Below are 24,300 nucleotides of genomic sequence, written 5' to 3' on the forward strand. Positions count from 1 at the left end.
ATATACTCACACAAAAACTGACACATATACATATACTCATACTTAAACATATATTTACACATATACACGTATTTATACATATACTCACACATATACGTGTAATTATGTATATACTCATACATATACTTATACTTATACATATACTTATACATATACTTATACATATACTTATACATATACTCACTCCTTTGTTTTTACTCACGTTCTTCTACCAGCGCGCCAAAAAACCGCGGACACGCACAGAATCTGACCAATAGCAAGCCAGATGGGGAGCGCGCCTTTTACTGTATTGGAGCAACCCGGTAGGCGGTGTTATTGTGTGATTCCTCTCTTCTCACGGCTCGAGGGTCCCCAGCTCGACCGCCTCGGAGTGCGATCGGTGCTGTAATCGGTCCGATCGAGTCGATCGTGTCGTGTGTCCCGCGGTTTGTATTCATCCTCCGTGCGCCGCCCATCCGGAGCACGCTCAGCAGCATACGGAACGCCACCACGGGAGGCCGGTCCCCTGGCCCCGCCCCCTGGTGTCTGGAAAGTTCTCTGCCTTCCTCGAAGCTGCCGCACTGAAGTGAAGCCAGGCAACGTGGAGCTGGCGCGGTCAAAACAACACCCCGGCCCCCGAAACGGAAACACACACCTGGGGCGGAGGAGGCCCGCGCTACGTAGAACCGAGGGCTGGAAGCGGGAGTGTGTATTTAAGCTGAGTAGAGGTGTGTTTTTCTCCGTGTCCAGCCACTTAGCCCACCGCTCAGGGATAGCTTAACGGGCGGCGAGAGGCCGTAGCAGCAACGTTTGCTAAGCTAGGTCGACTAGCGCAACTGTTCTGTGCTGTGCTTCAGGTCTGAGCGCCGGAGAGCGGCTTTGGTCGTAATGGTTTACCGACCGAAACCCACCGAGGGACAACAGAGCGTCCCCGTAGAGGGAGAGGACATCACGCCGAAGAAAGATGGAGGAGTCCTGAAGGTATCGGTCCATGTTGACAGCCAGCCGAGTAAGCGTGTGTGTTTGTGTATTAGTTCACGTATAAGCCAGGCTAAAGTCAGCACTGCTGTGCAAGGTGCTTATCTGTGCTAGCTCTGACAGATGGATTGATTGATCAATGGATGGATGGATGGATAGATAGATGAGGACAATATACACTCTGCATCACACTGTAGGCTTGTATACGTACTTAGATTCTCCATCCTAAAGGTAGGCACAATTCTGTGTTAAAGTAACCAGTCATATAATTGGGTTTTGTTTTAAGGATGTGTCCAAGGAAAAGTGAGATATGCAAAGTGTGTGCTATGCACAGGGTCAATGAAAAGGCTATGGCACGGGTAGTGTGGTCGCTACTATTGGGTGTGGGTATAAGTATAGAAGGGATATTCTCTACAGGATGTATACATATGTATACAATAGTACAGGCATGGATAACAATGGATCAGTGGGCCCAAATTATCACAACGTTATATTACAATAAATTGCACAAGTTTGTAGTGTGTGTTTGTCTCTTGGGTCTTTTGTCTTCTTCTTATCTCTTAATTATATATAATCTGTTGCCGTTTGCATCTTTTAGTTGGTGAAAAGGGAAGGCACCGGCACAGAGCTGCCTATGCTGGGGGATAAAGTGTTTGTACACTTTGTGGGAACCTTTCTCGATGGAACTGTGTTCGACTCGAGCAGAGAAAGAGCGGAGAAGTTTTCATTTGAGTTGGGCAAAGGTGGGTTCAGGTTCTATATCTTGTACACAGACAAAAAAACATCCAATTGTCCTCGTTGTTATGCCCAATATAATTTTTATGTTCCGTCCCCCATGATTAGGTCAAGTGATAAAAGCATGGGACATTGGTGCCGCCACAATGAAAGTCGGGGAGCTGTGCCAGTTCATCTGCAAACCAGAGTATTGCTATGGATCTGCAGGCAGTCCACCCAAGATACCCCCAAATTGCACACTTGCGTTCGAGGCAAGACCAAATTATCCCACTTTTTTTTATTGATAGACTGGTTTACTTTACCTTCTAATCGTATGAATTTATCCTGTGGAAGAAAAAACACTGCGTTGATATTTTTATTTATAGGTAGAGCTGTTCGAATTTCATGGAGAAGACATTACTGAGGAAGAGGATGGAGGAATCATCCGTCGAATGGTCAATAAAGGCCGCCGCTACTCCAAGCCCAACGAGGGAGCTGCAGTGGAAGGTAACCATGCACCCTAGGATCATCATTAATATTAAAAAGAATTCTTATCAGTTAGGTGAAGTTTCCATGAATGTTTGTTCCTAACTCTGCTCGTCCTTGTAGTGACTGTGGAGGGCACCTGTGAGGGCCGAGTTTTTGACCAACGAGAAATGAAGTTTGAAATTGGAGATGGAGAGCGTCTCGGCTTGCCGACAGGAGTGGAGAAAGCCATCATGTATATGGAGCAGGGAGAGGAGTCTTTTTTTGACATCAAGCCCAAGTACGCCGACCATGAGTCTTTCAGTTAAAGAACTCTTTAATGCCTTCACAACTTTGAAGATAGAAAACGCATCATCCAACTGTTATCATACCTAGAATGTTATATTCATTACCAAAACTGTACTAAACTGTGTCTGTACTACCTCTTCCTCTACCTCTTCAAAACATTAACCATTTTGTTAATCGCAGCACTATGTAACTTTTGGTATTTGGGATTTGACGCTGCTACACTTTCGGAGTGCAGTTCCACTTTGACACCATGTTGTAAAACTCGGTGTCCAAAAAAAAAAAAATAATAAAAAGGGGGGGGTTGCCACTCTCCATATTACAAGTCACTGTACCATCAGAATGATTTTGCAGCTGTTATAGGTAGGTAAGGTAAAAAAGTTACAGATTTGCTTTAACTATAACAATATATAGCTAGCTATAATTTAAAGTGTCCTTGAACTGTAACCTCTATGTAAGCTTTTTTGAGTATTTTGACCATTCACTCACTTCATTAATGCATATTCCTATCTTTATGTGAGCTTGTCGAACAAATCTTCTCAGGGCTGTTTATGTGGTGTCACTGTCAGACCGATGCTGTTGTATACTTTTGGATATTTGGCAGCGTTCACTTCTCACTGCATTCCCTTTTATACTGACAAGCCACAACTGCACTTTTTCTTTGGCAATTAATTGTGTGTGCACAAGTATCACATTTTCCTATTCAAGATTCAAGATAAAAGAGGTTTATTTGTCACATACATATACATACTTTCATACATATATTAAGTGAAAAGTCAATGCAACGCACAATATGTCCCAGACTGAACACAGTAGCTACCTAAAAATTTATACTTGACCAGCTAACTGATTCCTAAAACATAATGCAGTAAGTCGAATGCTATAGAATAGAATAAAAATATATAGAATAAAATATGCCAGTAATGGTACTGTGGTACTTTTTCGATACCAACATAACCGAACCTCAGTACCTAATATATTGAAAACACAATATGTAATTGAAGAAGTGCAAGTTTCTTTCCCATGTGACCGATGGTTAATGCCAGTTTGTGTTTATTTCGTAGGTATGGCTTTGGAAAAGCGGGGAATGCTGCTTATAATATTCCCGGTGGAGCTACACTGCAGTACAAGCTCAAGCTGACAGCTTTTGAGAAGGTGCGTCCCATGTTTCCAAGGGATGGGCAATATGGCAAAAGTATCATATCACGATTGTTTTCAGGCAGGATCACTATCTGATGACAATTCTTTTTCATATTGGTTTTTAAAATGTGGAATTCGTAGCGACAGCCGGAGCCTCTTTTTATGTATTTATTTTTTGATTCATACAAAGTCTCACTATGCTTGGCTCTTCATGTTATTCTTCTTCATGAGATTTTTCTGGATTGTATTTAACAAATACATGATAGGATCACCCTATTATTCTGTCTTGTATTGATTTATAAAAAAAAAAAGTTCTAATGCAGCAGAGATGATTTGTTCACATTCCTTTGTGTGCTCCGTGCATACGTTCTGTGACTTTTTTTTTTTTCCTGCCACCAACCCACCGGATCAGCAGCGTTCCAGTACTTTCTGCTTGATATACAAATAAAGTACTAGCAAATAGTGTGATTTCAGATTTTGCTGAGTAACCAACTTATGATGCGTGTATGAGCGATAGATCTGTAACTGATAAACTGTGCACTGTAGGGCGACACTATCGATCTCTCTGTAAATGGGTTTTAGTCATTAGGAGACGTTTAAGTCATTCCTGATCTAATATTGTCATATCGCACACCACTACTTCTAATTGTGTTCTGGAATATATGTCGAGGAAATGACAGAATTCACCGTGCTTGTTCCTCAGGCGAAGGCGTACTGGGAGATGAACACACCTGAGAAGCTGGAACAGAGCTGCATTGTCAAAGAAAAAGGAACACAGTACTTTAAGGTCTATCTTGAATTTGACTCCTCCAGATACTAATGCAGATGTTTGAGGCCATGTATTAATGTTAATGGGTTTGTGTTTGTCAAGGAAGGGAAGTACAAGCAAGCATCGGTGCAGTATAAGAGGATTGTATCGTGGCTGGAGAATGAATCGGGTTTGGTGGAAGACGAAGAGCAGAAAGGCAAAGCGCTGCGATTGGCTGCACATTTGAACCTCGCCATCTGTTTCCTCAAATTACAAGAACCAAAGCAAGCTTTGGAAAACTGCGAAAAGGTATTTACTGTGTGTAGTCATGTGATCCACAGCAAAGAAAGCTGAGGTCAGGTGTCCCACTAACTATTCAGGTTTTCAGTGAACATACAATTAGTTTTGAATAGTAGGTTTACTGCATCTTATAGAACTTTTCTAGCCACGATGACCACTGGAAGTGTGTGTGTGTGTGTGTGTGTGTGTGTGTGTGTGTGTGTGTAGGCTCTGGAACTGGACGAGTCCAATGAGAAGGCTCTGTTTAGGAGGGGTGAGGCCCTGTTGGCCATGAAGGATTATGATGCGGCGAGAGACGTATTCCAGCATGTCATCCAATTGTATCCTGGCAACGTAGCAGCCAAGGGCCAGGTAAAAACCTGAGACATTAAGATGGAATGTAAAGTGATTGAGGCTTAAGGATGCTAAATTCACACAGATGTTGTCACTCAACTGTCCTTGATCCTGTGCGCTCCTGTGTTACCACAAGAAGATAGCGATGTACACATTTATAGCTTGCCACAAGCAAGTTATTGCAGGGGGAATTGTCAATTGATTGTCAGTCACACTTTTCACCATACTGTACCTGTCAGTCAGATAAAATGTTAGCATAATACCCGTCTTCCACTGCACCAAGAACCTGGTAACACCCACTTACATCTGGCATTTGTCATTAGTGGGAAAAGATAGAACCGGGTTTCATTCCCGGGACAAATTACTCTGCAATAGTCGCAGGTATTTATCGGCTCCAGTTGCCAATCGGCTGCGATGGAAACATGACACCCAGGTCGACACGCTTATTTTCGCCCCTTAACCGGTGTGATGCGACACACATTGAAGTTCCGGACAAATAGACAGGACTACTGCTATTGACCTTTTTTCCCGACGTGCGGGACCATGTAATGTTTTGAGCATGAGGACCGCAGCAAAAGACCCCCACGCTCCCCACCAGGCTCCCAGCCACTCCAGCACCGCCCCAAGCTGGTCTCCAACACCGGCATCGAGCGCTGCCAGTGCGTGGGTGCAGGCATGGATACTCAATGCTGCTGCTATTGTTTTTGTGTCCCCCCCAACCACACTGGAACCATGACACGCCCCTTTGTCGGCGTGTTCGTGACATCAAAAGTAACGCACCAAAGGGGGTTAAAAAAAAGAAAGGCACACTTGTCTACTGGCATTGGGAACAGTGTCAATCGCCTATCTTTAGCAGGTTTACCTGCATTTGAGAGAAAAGGAAGAAAAAAAACGCTCATACCTGCTAATTTTGTTGTTAAAACGGTATCAGTGTCCTCCCAATGCAGTGCTTGGCCATTGTTTCCCCTTTCCCATTTTTTGGGATATAAAAATAGAGGCATTATGCAAAAATAGAGACACTGTTTTATTTGACAATACTGTTATCCTGTTTGTCCCACCAGGTGGCGCTTTGTCAGAAACAAATGAAGGATCACCATGACAAGGAAAAGCGTGTGTACGCCAACATGTTCCAGAGGTTTGCAGATAAAGACGCCAAGGTGAGAGTTGTGTCATTCTCTACGACAACCACGAGGGGGGAAAAGTGACTTTTTCAATGACAATGTGAACTTAGGTGGAAGTCCTAACACCTTCTCTTCTTTTCTCCCTCTGATGCACAGAAGGAGGCAGAGAAGACGCAGACTGAGAGCAAGGATAACAGCGATGAGATGGAAGTTGAAATTGGAGCACAGCAGTAGAATGTTCTGGTTCATCTCTAATTTAGTTCATCTCGTGTGTGTGTGTGTGTGTGTGCGTGCGTGTGTGTGTGTGTGTGTGTGTGTGCGCCTGCCTGTCGGTGAGAGGGTCTTCTGTTCCGTGTTTGCTAGATTTGGGTTTCTGTTCTTTTGCCATGGCAGCTAGCTAACTGGGCACTGCTTCTCTAGCTAAAGGATCTAAAGCACCACAACCAGGGTTTGCCAGATACTGCTGCAGGATAACGGTACGGTACCACGCTAAAATAAGCTGTCGATATTGGAGAATAACCCAATACACAAACCCGATACCAAGAGCCATATCAAACTGTAGGCGACTACCCACATGTGTTCTAGGAGGGAGTCGTTTGGGCAGTGAGTTTTAACAAAGGAATAACAGGCTCCCTGGCAAACGTAAATATAAAGCAGATCGGACCTATGTTGATCAGTTTCCGTCATGACCTGGTACGCTGAGAGCTGTATTCCACAGACCGTGGCTTATCCGCGCCTGCCCTCGTTTGCCACTGACGTGCAGATTTCTTTCTTTTGTTATTGTATGCACATGGCATGTTAGATGTTGCTGTTGGGGAAAAAGTGGGTCTAAAAGTCTATATGTAAACTGTTCACAAGTAATATCGTAGAAACCCCAATTCCATTGAAGTTGGGACATTGTGTAATATATAAATAAAAACAATACAATGATTAGCAAATCCTCTCCAACCTATATTCAATTTAATGCACTACAAAGACAAGATGTTTAATGTTCAAACTGATAAACTTTACGCGTTGGAACGTGTTGCAGGCATCAAATTCAAAATAAGTGAATATTTGCAAAAAAACAAAGTTTATCAGTTTGAACATTAAATATCTTGTCTTTGTAGTGCATTCAATTGAATATAGGTTGAAAAGGATTTGCAAATAATTGTAATCTGTTTTTATTTACGTTTTACACAACGTCCCAACTTCATTGGAATTGGAGTTTGTACAAGGAAACTATAAAAGTGCTGTGGAAGAAACCTAAACGGCTATAAGTTTCTTAGTTTATCTTTCCTTTTACTAAACACTGAAATGCAAGTGTTCCATATGCAGAGGGAAAACTGGTAAAACGAAATAATTCTAATTAATAACGAGGAGTAGCTCAGTCACCGCCTGGATGGTGTTCTGCGTTTATCCTGATCGTGGCTCACTCACCAAAGTAATTCTAAAGTGGTAAAACAAACTAATGGTAAATATGTTCTGTGTGGACTTGACGGCTGGCCTCATGGAAGCATAACTTATCCTTGCAGGAAGAGTTAGTTATGGTTACTCACGATGTAAAAAGGCTAGAGGTGCTACAGTAGAGTACAATAAAGTACTATCTTAGGGCATCTTACACCGTGCTTGCTTAAGTACAATTAAATACCTTTAAGAATGCTTAAAGAAGTCAGAATCTGTATAAGTCTGTGCCTCCAACCACCAGAGCTGCATTCTCTCAGTTGGGCCTGGAAACAAAGCGTTCAGCCTTTTCTAAACAGCTTCTCCAGCCCCATTCATCAAGGGCCACAACATTCACTTTGCACTACCAGACACGCCCTCTCCCACCCCCCTGTTCCTGCGTTCCATCTCATTGTGAGGCGTTTTCTCCACCGCCCAACTGATCAAGTTCCCAAGCACCAGTTCAGAAGGTTGTGGCCGTGTGATGTGTGAGTACTCGTGCCTGTACGTGTACGTGTACGTGTACATGTATATTTATGTAGCAGCCCTGCGGTTCGGGGCAGGGGTGACGGGATGCTTGGTACATCTCTCGGAGTTTCAGTTTCTCTTGACAAACTCCACAATATCAGCGAGGCTACAGGACTGTTCCTCTTTACTTTGGAAATACTGACTCTAATCTATTTCTTTCTTTCATTGTGCTTATGGTTCTGTGTTTGTAAAATTTTAATTACAGTGATTTACTTTGCTGGAATATGTTCTTGAAGGCAATTAGTATCAAAGTAGCTTCTCCTGGATGTTCTCAAATAATTCACGGTTTAGCCCTAGTTTCGTTTTACTGTAATTAATGTGTTTCCACATCTGCATATAGACTAATGGCTACAGCCAGAATGAAGCATTAGCCCTGTCCCAGTTGGGTCACCTTGGCACTAAAGTGGAACGGTGGGAGATTATCTGCTTGGTCTGCACTGACTGAATGAACCAATGAGTTATAAAAATAATAATAATAATAACTGTGTTGAATATTTCTTCTGGACAGATTATACAGTTTTTAATCAGTAGCCCAAATAGGACCTGCTTGTCAGTATTACAAAAGGACACCATTAAAGTCATCTGAATGAGGGGTGTAACATCAACTCTTTTGTTTTTACTTATTAATGACCACCAGCTCTTGTTAAAAATTAATTTCAGCGCCTTTCTTAGGCCTTGTTAAATAATTAAAGGGTTTAGTTAATTTTCAGGTGGCCCTATACACCTGTCTAAACTTTTGTTTTGTTTTTATTTGGGCCTATGCTAAATTGAATTGTAGTTGTTTTTTTCTTAATTAACATTTTTTCCATTTGTTTCCTAAGCAACACTAGCCCCATGCAGCGTGCATGTGCAGGGAGGTCAGGAGTCTTGTTGCCCAGGCAGTTCCTCTCCCTGGGTCAGCTCGCTCTACCACTGGGTGTTGGGTGTCCATTAACTGATGTGGTTTCTCTTTAGCTCAGTGGTTTGCACCATTATGTGCTTCATCGTTGGTCACATTTTGATATACACCCTGCATTTAAAGCTGTGTCAATGGTTTTACCCTCTGTGTGACCTGCACGATGACATTTGCTGTCAGTGATATGACTGACCGACTATAATGGTGGTATGTGGTATTAAACAATTGTTTTAATGTAATATTTAGTGGGCCTACATGAGGATTTCAATGGTAAGCTGTCTGTTTTAACGTAACATATCCCAGTTTATTTAACCCTTAACTTGGTATAAATTATTTATTATTTTGAGGATGACTATTAGTGCTTTCAATAGATATTTTTACACAAGAAATGAGAAAGTAACAATGATTAGCAATGTGGATATTATAACCATGCAGGTAGGAATAAGTACAGTTGAAGTTCCAAAGATGTAGTTACTGTGATGCAGCTTGAAAGACATGATTTAACTAAATTATGACATCACCCTTGTTCTCAATATGACCAGCATTTTGACTTTTTCAGAATTTGAGGGGTTTTTTTTCAATTCTATTTTTATTCTCCGAATTTTTGAGAATACAGTGAAAGTCTAAAGTACTTCTAATATAATTGTGGAAATAAAAGGTACTTTTTTTTTTTTTTTTGCCTTTAACGTATTTTCATTCTGAGAATAAAAGCAACATTCTGCCCCTGTTTAAAAACAAAAAGAAAAGAAAACGTAATCAGCACTTTAAGATATTAAAATAGTGGGGGCAGGAAACACAGGAAAAAGGTTTTACAAGGTGCAACGGGCACCAATACATCACAACTCGGAGCGGAAAGGTAAATCCACTCGTGCACATTTGTCCCCAGCCCTCTGCCGTAGAACCTCCAGGGTGTGCCGCCGTACCTGGAAGGTAGACCGCGGCGGGCGGCGCTGGGCGCGGCCACGCGTGGCTCCGCCCTCGGATCACCGCGAGCCCATTCACTTGTTTGTGTCGCGGGTGCGCTGAGGCGAGACCGGAGCCGAGGTCACCGCGGGGCTGGTGGAGACGCGACGGGCCAGGAAGCACGACGATTCCCCCGTGACGGCTGGGATGGCCGGCGGGGGTGCTTGCGGGGCGAGAGGGAGAGGGGTTTAGTGCTTCGCCCGCACCGGGGGACGGACGGACGGACGGACGGACGGACGGAGGAGCTCCGCCGTGGGGGTCGGTTTCTTTCCGGACCCCAACAGAATAAATTGGGCAACGAAGACCACGCACCGAGGCACGAGGCAAACATGATCTCGTCGTTCTTCCCGCTGAAGAAGCTGAGGCGCAGTGGGAGGTTCATTCTGCTCGTGGCGATCCTGGTTGTCGGAGCCGTGGCCGCGTACAACGAGTACTTCGCGGCGAGTGCGTGGAGCCCCAAGAGCCGTGAGTTAGTGGAGCAACAAGTGGGTGCGTGTACTGTGATGGGCTGCAGCAGGTGAAGCAACCGGTTGGATGAGACGAAGTGTGTGTGTGTGTGTGTGTGTGTGTGTGTGTGTGTGTGTGTGCGCGCGCACTGATCAGCGAAAACATTAAAATCACTGTTGGTGAAGTGAACATTACTCATCTTGTTCCAATGGCACCTGTCAAGGGGTGGGATATATTATTATTTATATATATATATATATACATATATATAGTGTTATATATTATATACATATGAGGCAGCAAGTGAAGAGTCAGTTGTTGAAGTTGATGTGTTGAAGCAGCGTAAGGATCTGAGCCACTTTGACAAGGAGCACATTGTGATTCTGGACGACTGGGTCAGAGCATCTCCACAAGCACAGGTCTTGTGGGCTGTTACCAGTATGCAGTGGTTACTACCCACCAAAAGTGCTGCAAGGTGACGACCGGTGAACCGCCGACAGGGTCATAGATGCCCATAGGCTAGTTAATGCATGCGGGGAGTGAAATCTAGCCCGTCTGGTTCGATGCCACAGAAGAACTACTGCAGCACAAAGTGGTGAAACAGTGAATGTTGCTATGATAGAAAGGTGTAGAACACACAGTGCATGGCAGCTTGCTGCGTATGGGAGCACTCACAGTGTCCATGCCGACCCCTGTCCACCACCCAAAACACCTACAATGGACATGTGAGCGTCACAACTGGACCAATGGAAGAAGGTGCCTGGTCTGATGAATCACCTTTTCTTCTACATCATGCGGATGGGTGGGGTTAGGGTCCGATCGGATGGAGCATCAGTAGGATGTGCTGGAACAACAAGCCAGATCCATGGGGGCCCCACCTACAACTTCCAGGACTTAAAGGATCTGCTGCTAACGTCTTGGTACCAGATACCACAGGACACCTTCAGAAGTCTTTAGGGTGTGTGTGTGTGTGTGTGCTTCCAAAACTGGCCTTATGACACAGAGCAGTGCATTTGGGATCTCCACCCACATGATAATGACAGACTGCCAGACCAGTAGTTCTTTAATCTCACTGAACACATACACACACACACACACAAAGGCATCCTCTCTAGAGACGGCCTAGTATATAATTACGAAGACTGCATTCGAGGTAGAGACCAAGTATGAACTTCTGTGGCTCTTTTGTGCTTCCCTTTCTTTTTTTTTGGGGGGTGGGAGGTTATAAAGGTCTCTCTGTAGATGTCCTTCAGTGACGTTGGTCCTGCTTTCCGGGCCATAGTTTGGCCAGAGACCCCGCTGAATAATTGGCGGCACAATCGGCCGAGCCAAGGAACAGTAGGCGGGCGGGACACTCGGCTTCATTGTTCCCGCAACAAAAGTCCCGTAGAACCATCAGGATGAAGGGTGCATGTAGGACACACTGATAGCATCTCTGTTAGATTCCATGACTTACCTTCTTATTTCCCTGGGACCTCTGCTGCTTCTAAAGTTTCATGAAACAAATCATCTCTGAAATGACCCGATGACAAATACCTTTCTAAGCCGTGAGTCACTTTCTACTGTTGATGTTTCAGCTTTTACTGCATGTTTTCACTGATCCTCAGGTGTGAATCCTGCTGGCGGTGATGTCCTCTCAAGAACCACCGCACCTGATCCATGGGTAAGGGATTAATAGATGGATTTATAAATAGACAGAGGGACGGACGGATGGACAGATGGATAGATGGATAGACAGACGGATGGATAGGCAGACACACACACACACACAGACAGACAGACAGACAGATAGATAGATGGATAGACAGATAGATGGATAGATTTTTTTATTCATACCTGAAGGGAAATTGTAGTGTCAGCGACAGCTTGATAACAACGACAGAAAAACTATAAAATTAAGATAAAATAAGAAGTGACCCAGAAAATATAACCATATACAATAGCCATGGCCATATGAAATAACTAATGAAATAAGGCAGTGAACCAGAAAGCTGGACCTAAGATGAGAGGGAAAAAAATGGTAATGTACAATAATCCTCATGACAAAATAAAAACATTAAATTTAAGCCTCTAAAATGGACAAAAAAACAGTGATGGAAGTACTCAGAGCCTTCGCTTAAATCAGAGTACAAATGCACACACACCAATTTACGAGTGAAAGTACCATGTTGACGTTTCGACTAAAGTAAAAGGAGAAAAGTACTAGTTCTTAAATGTACTTAAAAGTATTATATTCAGTGTATAGTATGGAATAAAGTACATTACATTTAGTCATTTAGCAGACGCTTTTATCCAAAGCGACTTACAACTGTTCAAACACCCACGGACGCAGCCATCAGGAGCAATTAGGGGCTAAGTGTCTTGCTCAAGGACACTACAGCATGCTAGCAGGAGCAGCCTGGGATCCAACCAGCAACCTTTAGATTACTAGACCACCAGCTCTACCTCCTGAGCTACCATCCCCAAAGTACTACTGTACCCGAGTGCTCAGCATATCCTGTGTTGTCTTACTATTGATTGTTATAAATAGAAATCCTGTTTAAAGAATATAAATGGATATTCATCCATATTTCCAAAACTAAATGTATATAAATCCAGATAATAAAACAAATGAATAAATAAATGTATCAGAGTGAAGACTATAGATATTTGCTTTGTAACGTAGTGGAGTGCACTAAATCCAAGTTCAAACAGAATATACTGAGGTAGGTACAGATACCTTGAACATTTTACTTCACGACAGTAGTCTGTTACTTTCTACCACTGACACAAACCAGTCGAAAGTAAACCAAACAAAGTCAACGGAGTGGCAACAAAGCAGCAGCAGTAAATAGACCTGAACAAGACACTGAGAAGGAGGGAGGAGGGAGCCGTGTCATTAAGCCCAATAACTGTGTTATCCAGACGGCAGAGGAGGACGACCCGATGGACGCAGCAGCCTGGCGGCCCAGCTCCACGCCACCGGCTTGGAGATCTGAGGTGTGTGTGTGTGTGTAGGTGTAGGTGTGTGTGTGTGTGTGCGTGTGCGTGCGTTCGCCTGCTTTTAAAGGCTCAGCTTGAACTCTGAATAACCTGCCCTGGCGTGCCCAATCCCCTCGTGTGTGGGTGCGTGTGTCTACATGTACGCGCGTGTGTGTGTGTGTGTGTGTGGGTGTGTGTGTGTGTGTGTGTGTGTGTGTGTGTGTGCGTGTGCGTGTGCGCGCGCGCGCGTGTGCGGGCGGGCGGGCGGGTGGGTGGGTGGGTGCGTGCGCTGCAGCAGCATCCTCTGCTCTGTATCGGGGTCATCATGTTTCCACTATATCAAGCTGAGCTGTGAGCGCTCACTGTTCGCTCGTTCCTCGTATTTCACGTTTGGAAGAGGTTTCTTGCGGTCGTGTCCGATTGAAAACACTGATATGACATATCAGTGTTTTCAATCGAGTGGGGAGTTAAAAGAAGAAAAAAAAGAGAGAGAGAGAGGAAAAAAAAAATGTACACGTTTTCTCTCGAGGCCTCCGGATGTATTTGAAAGTCAAACGTTGTTATAAATACACAAAGACAAATGATGGGATGGGACAGATTTGATTCATTCATTATCATTCAAGGAATTGATATTCATGTCTAAAGCTCCTCTTTTTGACAAGTCACCCCCAGAGCCCGTTCCACATGGCGTGTGAATGCAGCGTGTGAGAAAAGGACGGCGGCTGTTTGGGAGTCGCGGGGCACCGCCCCCCGTTGACCGGGGCAACAGTCAAACTGCGGCTTAGCGTGCTGTGCTGACAGCGCTCGGCTCGCCCACTAATTAGCTCTGATGGACTGTGCAGCACAAAGGCTCGGGCCCAAACGTCCCCGTCCCTCCCTCCCTCCCTGCGTACCGCAGCGGAACACGACTCAGATGACACACCATCTTTTTTTTTTTTTTTTTTTTTTTTCTCCTCCTTTCCAAAAAGTCACACAGGTGTACAATATTTGTACAGGACACCTGGGCTCTCAGTGAAATTCATCTGGCTCATCACACGTTTGATGGATTAATCCCCGGAGGGACATCAAAACAATAGGCAGTAATAAAAACCAATAATAGAATACACATATGGAAATTAAAAAAATGTGGAAAATATGGAAAATAAAATGGAAATATACACAAAACTCACAGTTAAGTGTACACAAAGTCATTTAGAAAATATGTCGAAAAAATATAAGAATATGGCAGGATAATGGAAAAATATACACAAGCTGTAAACCTATTTAAGTAAAAACAGAGTTATCTTTCAGTGTTTTCCCCAAAATTGCGGGGCAGAAGTACATATGGGTAGTTTCGAGCGTAGGTTTCAGCTCTTCTGATAGTCTGCACCAGTACAGTGGAAATCATCTGTGCTGATCTTATCTAATGAGTGCATGGAGGAAGAGAGGAGGTGTGTGTGTGTGTGTCACAGTAAACGAATCCCTCTCCAGTATAAGGGACAGGCCAACCTGCACATCTTTGAGGACTGGTGTGGCGGCTCCATCGCTCAGCTCCGCAAGAACCTGCACTACCCCCTGTACCCCCACGTGAGTCCACACCAAACACCCCGGGGTGCCACGATGCTCCTTCCACCCTCAGCAAAATGTCTGTTATTGGTCCCCATTTTGGATGTTGTTTTAAAAAAAAAAAAAAAAAAAAGACAAATGATCCCAACAAACACAAAAACAGCATTCTTAGAAGTGAGCATAAGTTTTACTGTGTGTGTGTGTGTGTGTGTGTGTGTGTGTGTGTGTGTGTGTGTGTGTGTGTGTGTGTGTGTGTGTGTGTGTGTGTGTGTGTGTGTGTGTGTGTGTGTGTGTGTGTGTGTGGACATACACACACATATATATATACACACATCTACACACACACATATATATGTGTGTCTGTGTGTGTGTGTGTGTGTGTGTGTATATATATATATGTGTGTGTGTGTGTATATATATGTGTGTGTGTGTGTGTTTGTATACGTATATACACACACACAGTATATTCCACCCGTCCTTACATTTAAGTTGCCAAATCAGTGTTCCTTTACTTTGTGATTAAGTCGTATTTATTTTCGGAGGTGTATTTCACAGCAAACCAACTTGCACTTTGCAGTAGTCAAATAAAAAGAGAAAATCGTATCTTCTGGAATGGGTGTAGCCTCACACGCACACGCACTCCTCTCCGCTGTTGTGCCACTCTACAGGCGTTCCACACACACGCACGCCTCTGGATTATTTATTCACACTGTGTTCAAACATCATTAGGGGGTGTGTGGGGGGTTTTCTCCGCCTCAGTCCAGAACCACGGTGCAGAAGCTGGCCGTGTCTCCACAGTGGACCAACTACGGCCTGAGGATCTTCGGCTACTTGCATCCGTACGCTGATGGTAAAACCCGTTCCCGGTGCCTCGTTCTGAATCTCTCGTGCAGCAGGTTGTCATGTCATTGATCCCTTTCTCGTCTCCCTCGGTCACAGGGGAGTTTGTGTTTGCCGTGAGCTCCGATGACAACTCCCAGTTCTGGCTCAGCCGAGATGACGCTCCTGCTAACCTGCAGTTACTGGCCTGGGTGGGGAAGGTAGATATCTGTCGTCTCTTCAGACCACATGGCTGTCCCTGGCAGGACGCAGGACCCTCTCACCCGCCGCGATGTCGCTTCCGTCGCCCACTCCCTCAGCTTCTGCGTCGTATAAAATCACTGCAAGGCTGACCAGTCAGGGCAGAAGGGCTCGTGTTTCAATCGCAGCCTGTCGTCTGTGGTGACGAGCAAAGCTGGTTTTGGGGGCTTTGCCGCGGTAATGGAGGATCAAGTTAAATCGCTAGGAGGGCAGCATCGGGCTCATTTACTGTCATGTGCAAAATGTTCCACAATAACGTGTGTGTGTGTGTGTGTGTGTGTGTGTGTGTGTGTGTGTGTGTGTGTGTGTGTGTGTGTGTGTGTGTGTGTGTGTGTGTGTGTGTGTGTGTGTGTGTGTGTGTGTGTGTGTTTTCAGACTGGCACTGAGTGGACGGCCCCAGGCGAGTTTGAGAAGTATGCCAGTCAGACTTCGAGGGCAGTGCGGTGAGTAGGCCGGCAGGGAGCCGAGCTCGGGGGTGGGTTTGCGTGACCCTGCATCTTTTCTCTTCTCGCGCCGTGGTGATTCGAGGTGACGAACCGGTTGCTCGGCTCCGTCCGCAGCTCTGAATTTGCTTCAATGTTTGAAGCAAATTTGTTTTGGAATGCAGAACCCGAGGCAACCGGCCTGGTCACAGGGTTGCCTTTGATGTGCCGTATCCTGGCGTGCACCGATAATGTACCGACGATGATTTTGAAACCGAATCGTTGACCGTTAGTGATCCATTTTTCTCCACGAGAAAAACAAAACAACAAAAACAAACAAACAACAAAAATCAAAACAATTTTCCACGTGTCGCGAGGCCAGAAAACCATTTCATTTTAGTGCGATTCTCCGAGATGATATTGTGAGTTGTCATTTTTGTTTATAGACAATGGTATCATGAGAGAGAGAGAGAGAGAGAGAGAGAGAGAGAGAGAGAGAGAGAGAGAGAGAGAGAGAGAGAGAGAGAGAGAGAGAGAGAGAGAGAGAGAGAGAGAGAGAGAGAGAGAGAGAGAGAGAGAGAGAGAGAGAGAGAGAGAGAGAGCCGGATCAGAAAGATTAATTGTGGTTATAAAGATATGAATGCTTCTGTGGAAAGCCCTGGGGCTCAGTAACATGATTGAAATCACACTCGCCCCACATTGTCAACAGTTCAGTGGCTACGATAAGACTGAATTGAAACCTGAACCGCAGTCCTTCCAGTATTTTTCGCAATTTGTCGTTCTGATAAATGCTTAAATGCAAAGAATATTTAAGTATATCCTGACACAGGACGCTGTGGGGACTGTCACATTGCACTAAATAGGCCAGTCATGTCCATTGTTTATGGAAGAATCATTTGAAACGAACGCACCCCGATTGTCATCGGCCCCGGCCGCCTCCGCCTGCCTCGTCTCTTTCACTATGACTCCTTCTGCGTGTTGGGTTGAGATTGCTCAGCAGCTTGTGCCGTCTCGCAGGCTGTCGGCCCGGGGGAGGTACTTCTTCGAAATGATCCACAAGCAGAACGACAGGGGGACGGACCACGTGGAGGTGGCGGTGAGTACCTGGGTCTCCTCCAAACTCTGCCGTCGTCACTCTCTAGTCTAAATGCACAGACTGGGTGTCCTTGTATGCTGTGGGTTTTTAATGTAGTCCAGTTGAAAACCTGTTTTTCTTTTTTTTGGGGTTTTTTTACACAGTGGAAAATCAATCAAGAGGGCGTCAGATTCATGGTTATTGAATCCAAGCACATTTCGCTCTACACAAGTAAGTACAAGCAAGCCAAGAACTTGTTCTCACTGTGTGGGGAAAAAACGCGTTCAACAGAATTACAGAGTTCCTCTACATGAGTGGAACACGTTTGAAGGAACTTTTTTTTTTATTATTATTATTTTATTTATTTATTTTCTCTGTACTTTGGGTCCCATTGCTCAAGTTGCGCCATGCGCGTCTCATACGTGTGCATCTCATACGCTTCCTCCCGCAGATGAGTCCACGTCACTGATGAGCGACGTTTCCCACATACCGCAGACGCTCGCCAGCCGTCCCAACAGCCCCGGCAAGAAGCCCGGCGCCAGGGCCGACATGCTGAGGGAAGATCCTCGAGACGGGCTGTACCGGGGTGAGGCCCGCTCCGTGGTATAACTGCCACGCAGCCTGTATTTCTCTTGTGAGCGCCCGGTAGCACCTCCTCGCCGTTCTTGTTTCTCCCGTGTGCAGTGCCGACGCTCGGCGGCGGGTTCCTGGAGGGTGTGCTGCCCGACTGCTCCTACAAACCCAGCTACGTCATCAAAGGCTTCCCTCTGCTCCGCTACCAGGGACTGCAGTTTGTAAGCCGCCCACCTCGTCGATCGTCGCTCGGCTCGACTTTTTAAGCTCCGCCTCCCGCCGCGGGCTTCGCAGTCACGTCATTTCCTTTCCGAACCGCAGGTCCACATGTCCTACATCTACCCCAACGACTATACCCGACTCACGCACATGGAGACGGAGAATACCTGCTTCTACCACGAGAGCCCCTTCTACCTGGAGCGGTGAGACATGATGACCTGAAATAGGAATCTTTTGATATATTTTGATGTTCTGTGTATGGTTGATTGTACATGGTATATATTTTATTTTATTTTTATATTTTATTTTTATTTTATATCGTTTATTGTAAGAGCTTTAGAAATGGCATCATCTCTCGCGGTTGGCGCTGTTCTCCCCGACTGACTGCCAAACTCAATAGAGTTGGTGTTGATGAACATCATGTTTTTTGGGGTTTTTTGGACAGATGGTTAAAGACAGCAGGTTGACAGCAGGTTGACAGCAGGTTGACAGCAGGTTGACAGCAGGTTGACAGCAGGTTGCTTTCGGTTGATAAACCGATTTTTTTTTTTTTTTTTTTTTCTGTAAATTGTTCTCATCCCTGTTCTTTTGCAGCTTTGGTTTCTCCAGGTACATGAGACTGGATCGCCCGGAGGGGCAGGAGAGAGAGGACGATTTTCCAGGTAAGGTTCACACACTGGATGGTTTTTCTGCTTGCAGATCTACATGCACGGTGTACTAACACACTCTGTTATTTCTCTTTCTGTCTCTGTTGCGCTTTTTAAAAATGTCGTTACTTCCTCTGTGGATTGGTAAGACGTTGGTTTTGAGCAGAGGGATTTGGTCCTGGATGATGAGGAGAAAGAGACTGACGAAGACAACACTCCGATAGAGAGCCGGGCCGAACGGCACAAAGATCCCGACAATGTCCTTCGGCCGGACTACGGCGACGACTACGACGACTACACTAGTCAGCGCAGGCGTAAACTCTTTGCCGTGGAGATGAAAAATCCCAAACGCGAAGCAAGGAACGCCTTGGATGGAGGCCTCCGCCACGACAAGCCGGGGAGCTGGGGAGGAACCGGAATGTCCCCGTCTCAACCCAGGGCGGGGTGGGCTACGGAGCGCAATGTCAACAAACCGGCAGAACCGGCCCGATCCAAAACCACCGCGAGTTCGCGGCGGGGACAGCACTCGCCGCCACCCAAGGCAGGAAACCAAGTCCGACCCGGGGGAAAGATGGGGAAGTCGAAGCCAGCGGAGGCCGACGCGAGGCGGCAGAAATACCTTCTGACGCACGGGGAACCGGGGCAACACGGGCGAGGCGGAGACGCCAAGCCCGGTGCCGAGGGGAGACACGGAGGCCCCTCACAGCGCCCCCTGTTGAATTCCCGCCCCCATCACGCCCGCAGTTATGTTCAAAGGAGGGACGGTCGACAGGTCCAGAGGTTTAAAGATCTGCAGCAGAGATCGCTCAACAAGACCGCCTCTCTCCCACAGAAAGCCGACGTGGCTCAGCTGAGGAGGCGTGGGGGCCAGAGAGCGGTGCCGCAGCCAGCCGCTACCGGGCGTCTCAGTCCCCTGCACCTCGACCCCCCTTCAGTCAGGCTGAATAAGAGCGCAGCGGTTATCAAGAACAGCCTCCGGGAGAAGGAGTTGGAACTGAACGTGCCTTTACAACAGGAAGTAGGAAACAGCGCCCGAAGAGTGGGCGTGACCCCGCGGGCCAAGGCGGCCGGAGGTCGGCCAGACGCGGGGAAAGGGGAGCGGGCGTACGGGGCGGGGGTGAAGAAGGGGGTGGAAAGAGGAGAGGAAAACGCCCCGGCGGGGGAGAGAGACGATTTGTGGGGGCTAGGCGTCGACTCGGAAGGCGGCGACGAGGAGGAGCCGACTTCCGAGGCCCCACCCGCCCCGGTCTTTGACCCCGAGGTGATTTGGAACCAGACCTTCCAGGTCAACCACCTGGACCTGCAGGGCCTGCGATCCGACTGGATCGACCTCCGCTGCAACGTGTCGGGAAATCTGATGCTCCGCCCCCAAGACGCTCAGGCCATCGTCAAGGCTTTCATGGAAAAACTCAACTTCAAGCATCAGGGGTAAGTCCGAGCTCTGCATGTGTCATGTGACTTGAAAACCGCTGAAATCGAAAAAGAATGACTTCAATGCGAGGAAGGAACAATTCAAAACCAAGCCTGCTTTAAAGCGAAGGCCAACGTCCTCTGACACAATCGTTAAGTTCCAAATCAAACCGGGATTCTCTTCATCGATTTGTTTTATTTTAATTTTTCTTAATCCTCCATACAAGCCGGTGTTTCTGTATGCGTGTACTCCAGGCGGTTCACGCTCGCCCGCGTGGTCAACGTGGAGAAGCGGGAGGATCGGGTGCAGGGCAGCCGCTACCTCCTGGAGCTGGAGGTGAAAGATGCCGACGACCGGCTCCTGCGTCTGTCGCACTTCATCTACGCCCTGATCCGCCGCAGGAGGGGGCGCTCCAGGAAGTTTTCCTTTCAAAGGCCCGCCCCCAGCGTGCTGCTGTGCAACCCTGTGGGCTTCCAGTGGAATCCCGTTGCCACCGTCCACTTCATAGTACCAGGTACGCGCCTGAGCGTACAGTGTGAGCCGTTCAATAACGTCATGTTTTTTTTAATGTGCAATATCACACAAGGTACTGATGTTTTTTGTTTTTTTTTGTTTGTTTTTTGTCTTAAGTTAAAAACCAGGCTCGCTGGGTGAAGCAGCTGATCTTGGACATGGAGGAACTATACAGAGAGACCAGAGACCCTCATTTCAGTCTTATCATCACCGACTACAACAGCACAGATATGGACGTGGAGAAAGCCTTGCAAGCCTCTGCACTCCCCATGTCGGTGTATTTGATTGATTTTTACTCACACTGGCGACCCTTTTGTTATTAAGTGAATTATGTGTACATTTATGGTTGTTTGTGTGACGTATCAGGTACCGGTATGTGAAGCTCAGTGGAAACTTTGAGCGCTCCGCTGGTCTCCAGGCAGGCGTCGACCTCATCACTGTGAGCATTGCGTCTTTACTCGGCAGCGGAAGCCAATTTTGAAGAGTGAAAACCTTTTATTTATTTTTTATAGGATCTGTTTGGATCGATTTTAATGTCCATGTCGTTCTATTCATGCCCCCCCCCCCATCAGGATGATCACAGCATCATATTTCTGTGCGACCTGCACATTCACTTCCCTCCCTCCATCATCGACACCATCAGGAAGCACTGCGTGGAGGGCTTCATGGCCTTCGCTCCCATCGTCATGAGGCTGAACTGCGGGGCGACGCCCAGGGAGCCCAGAGGTGCCTGCGTCTCCTCTTCCCCTTGTACCAGCTTGTTCCCTCCGCCGTCACATGCTCTCTGACACGCTGTCTCCTCCGTGCTGCAGGATACTGGGAGGTCAATGGCTTTGGCCTTTTTGGCATCTATAAGTCAGATCTGGACGCTGCGGGCGGAATGAACACCGAGGATTTCACCGACCGCTGGGGAGGGGAGGACTGGGATCTGCTTGACAGGTGGGATTTTCATTTCAATTTTTATTTTTTTTTTGCTGTTTGCAGCTTTTCTTTCTAAGGCGAGGTGGAAAGATTTCTGTGATTTAGACCAGTGGATTACAACACGGGCTCCGGGGACCCCCAGGGGTCCTTCTAGAGGTTCCAGGGGGTCCTTAGCAAAATTATTAAAAGTTGAGCTGCTACTATTATGTCATTTACAATACATTGGCACCATCAGAGAATGTACAATGTAGACTGTTTTGATCATAATTTAGCTGTTATCTGTAGTAACTTTATTATAGACAGGTATGGAGATCTGGACTAAATCATATCTAAATATGAAAATCTTGTCATAATGAATTTCCTCGTGGGGTTTAATAAAGTCTTATCTTAATGACGAAGTTAAAGAGACAAAGTCTCATCGCTGGGGGTCTGTGGCCGCATGCGTATCAAACTGAGGGTCCTTGATATGGAAAAAAGTTTGAAAATTGACTGATTGTAGACAATGATTTTTAATGGCGTGAACAAACTCGACGACTCGACTCCTCTGCCCAGTGGCCTGAGACCGCAACGCCCAACCGCTCTCCCTTGCGTTTCCCTTTCAGGATCCTCCAGTCGGGCCTGGAGGTTGAGAGGATCTATTTGAGGAATTTTTTCCACCACTACCACTCAAAACGTGGCATGTGGAACCGCCGCACATTGCCCAACCCCCGGTAAACCTGTTTGAACACGCCGTCACCAAAGCCACGGCGTCGAGGCAACCGGAGCACTTTGACGCCCAGGACGGACTGGACGAGTGCAATAGCAGGAAGCGCCGACGACAGAACTACTGGATGTTGCCTCCGATGACCGGAGCTCTCCGCGGCGGCGCAGCGACGGAATTGATTGCAAATGAGATGCTACTGATGACTCCATGCAGGGAACGGACGTTGCACAGGATGATGCAATAGTGGATGTACTACTGACCACCGCCAGACGACTGGGAGATGTTTGTCACCGATACTGTATCCGATGACACTACTCCGGACGATGTTGCCGCCTGCAACCGGAAAGGCTTGCACGAGCAGCTGCGTAGCGGACCCCGCCCAGTCCAAGACACGACGCGACCTCGCTTCAGGGGAATATCCTGTTACTCCCGGAAAAAACGAGCGACTGTTTTGTGACGCAGCCTTATTATTCTCTTATGTTGTAAATAACAGAGGCCTTTTTTTTTTTATGTGTCATTGCCTGTTACGTTAGTATTTTTTTTTTCTTAAATTTAGGGTTTTACGTTTGACTCTCAACAGGCGTCTTAAAATAGTTTTAAAGTAAGGTACTTCCGCACTCCAAGTGAATTATTCCCGCTGTTTCACTTCAAATTTCATCTCAGATTTTGAACGTGCCTTTTTCTTTTGTCTTATTCGGGACGCGGTGTTCTAAAGTAACCCACTGTCCCCCCGTGAAGTGTTTACACATACAGTAGGTTGAGTAAATGTCTCTTATGTGTGCTCAAAGACATGTACTCCATGCATTGGTTTTTTTCCGTGGATGATATTTTAAAGCCATCACACAACAAATTGAACACAAAACGGGTGCCGGTTGTTAAATGTTTTACATTCCAAGCGGTTTTGTCCATCATCCAGGCTGAAATGAACATCCACTTTTATGTCGTTTAGGGTTTCAAAAATATATTTATCTTAAGCTTGTTGGAAAACTCTTACATAGGAATTTGGGGTCCAGTGAGAAGACCCTCACCATCTGACCTCAGTGTTTTAATGAAGAGCTCTATCGGTGTACCAGTTGTAAATCTGCCATAAGTTCGATTTTGTCATTTAGATTTTGTCGTACCAAAGGATTTGGGCTTCTGCAATCAGACTGTATGCCAATTCAAAGGAACAATGTTGATTTAATGTTCTTTGTGTTTTAGATGTTTATGCTTGCTCGCCGTGTCTGGATCGATCTTGAACGATCGTGCTTTCACGTGGAGCGTTGTGCCTTTCTTAATGATCCATGCAGGAAGCTGTTTCTAGCTGTTTTATGGTTGGAGTAAGAATGTTTTATGTTCTCATTGTTTTTACCCTCAGCGTACACTCCATCTCTTGTCTCGTTTAACAACATATACCTCCTACCTCTTTTAATGCCGAGGGTCGGCTTCTATCCCTTTATCTGATCAGGTACCTCTCCTCTCAGGGAGCAGTTTCTCCACTTCGCTGCCTTGAAAAATCTGAGGAATAAATTATTTCTTAAACGTCCTGTGGTCTGTGTTTATTTAAGGGAATTGATTCTTAATTGTGATGTAATTTGAAGATTTATGTGTTGGTGGTATTGATTTCTTCATTGTCAGGCTGACACCAACCAACGGGAGAGTAACTGTCTCCTCTCGCTAAAAGAAATGCATGAAGCCATGTAAGCATCTAAGACAATTTTAGGAATTCCTCCAACATTCATGAAAACACTCTCTTAATTGGTCTTTGTAGGAAATGATGAAAAGGAGTTCATGAATATGTGATGGAGGTGCAGTTTGTCCGTAAATAAATGTACATTTATAGACCGCCTGCAAAGAATCTGGGGGGTCTCGGGTCTTTCAGAGGTTTAATTATTTGGCCTGTTTTGTTCTC

At 46.0% G+C, this 24,300-nt stretch overlaps 2 protein-coding genes across 2 annotated transcripts; both read left to right on the forward strand.

Moving 5' to 3' along the window:
- Positions 1–566: 566 nt before the first annotated feature.
- fkbp4 (FKBP prolyl isomerase 4) lies at positions 567–8,800 on the forward strand. Its single transcript, XM_080003117.1, has 12 exons — positions 567–707; positions 837–960; positions 1,556–1,700; positions 1,801–1,943; positions 2,058–2,178; positions 2,281–2,437; positions 3,507–3,597; positions 4,286–4,369; positions 4,454–4,639; positions 4,838–4,981; positions 6,025–6,120; positions 6,241–8,800. The coding sequence occupies exons 2-12, from the start codon at positions 868–870 to the stop codon at positions 6,316–6,318; spliced, it is 1,338 nt and encodes a 445-aa protein (XP_079859243.1). The 5' UTR covers positions 567–707; positions 837–867; the 3' UTR covers positions 6,319–8,800.
- Positions 8,801–10,086: 1,286 nt separating this feature from the next.
- Positions 10,087–23,905, forward strand: b4galnt3b (beta-1,4-N-acetyl-galactosaminyl transferase 3b). Its single transcript, XM_080002946.1, has 20 exons — positions 10,087–10,357; positions 11,947–12,002; positions 13,244–13,318; positions 14,771–14,866; positions 15,605–15,695; positions 15,785–15,885; positions 16,301–16,368; positions 17,365–17,443; positions 17,587–17,653; positions 17,874–18,008; positions 18,107–18,216; positions 18,317–18,417; positions 18,809–18,876; positions 19,011–20,289; positions 20,527–20,786; positions 20,903–21,056; positions 21,152–21,224; positions 21,358–21,511; positions 21,598–21,724; positions 22,309–23,905. The coding sequence occupies exons 1-20, from the start codon at positions 10,222–10,224 to the stop codon at positions 22,418–22,420; spliced, it is 3,342 nt and encodes a 1,113-aa protein (XP_079859072.1). The 5' UTR covers positions 10,087–10,221; the 3' UTR covers positions 22,421–23,905.
- Positions 23,906–24,300: the final 395 nt, after the last annotated feature.

This window comes from Zeus faber (genome assembly GCF_960531495.2).
Source record: "Zeus faber genome assembly, chromosome: 6".
NCBI classification, from domain to species: domain Eukaryota; kingdom Metazoa; phylum Chordata; class Actinopteri; order Zeiformes; family Zeidae; genus Zeus; species Zeus faber.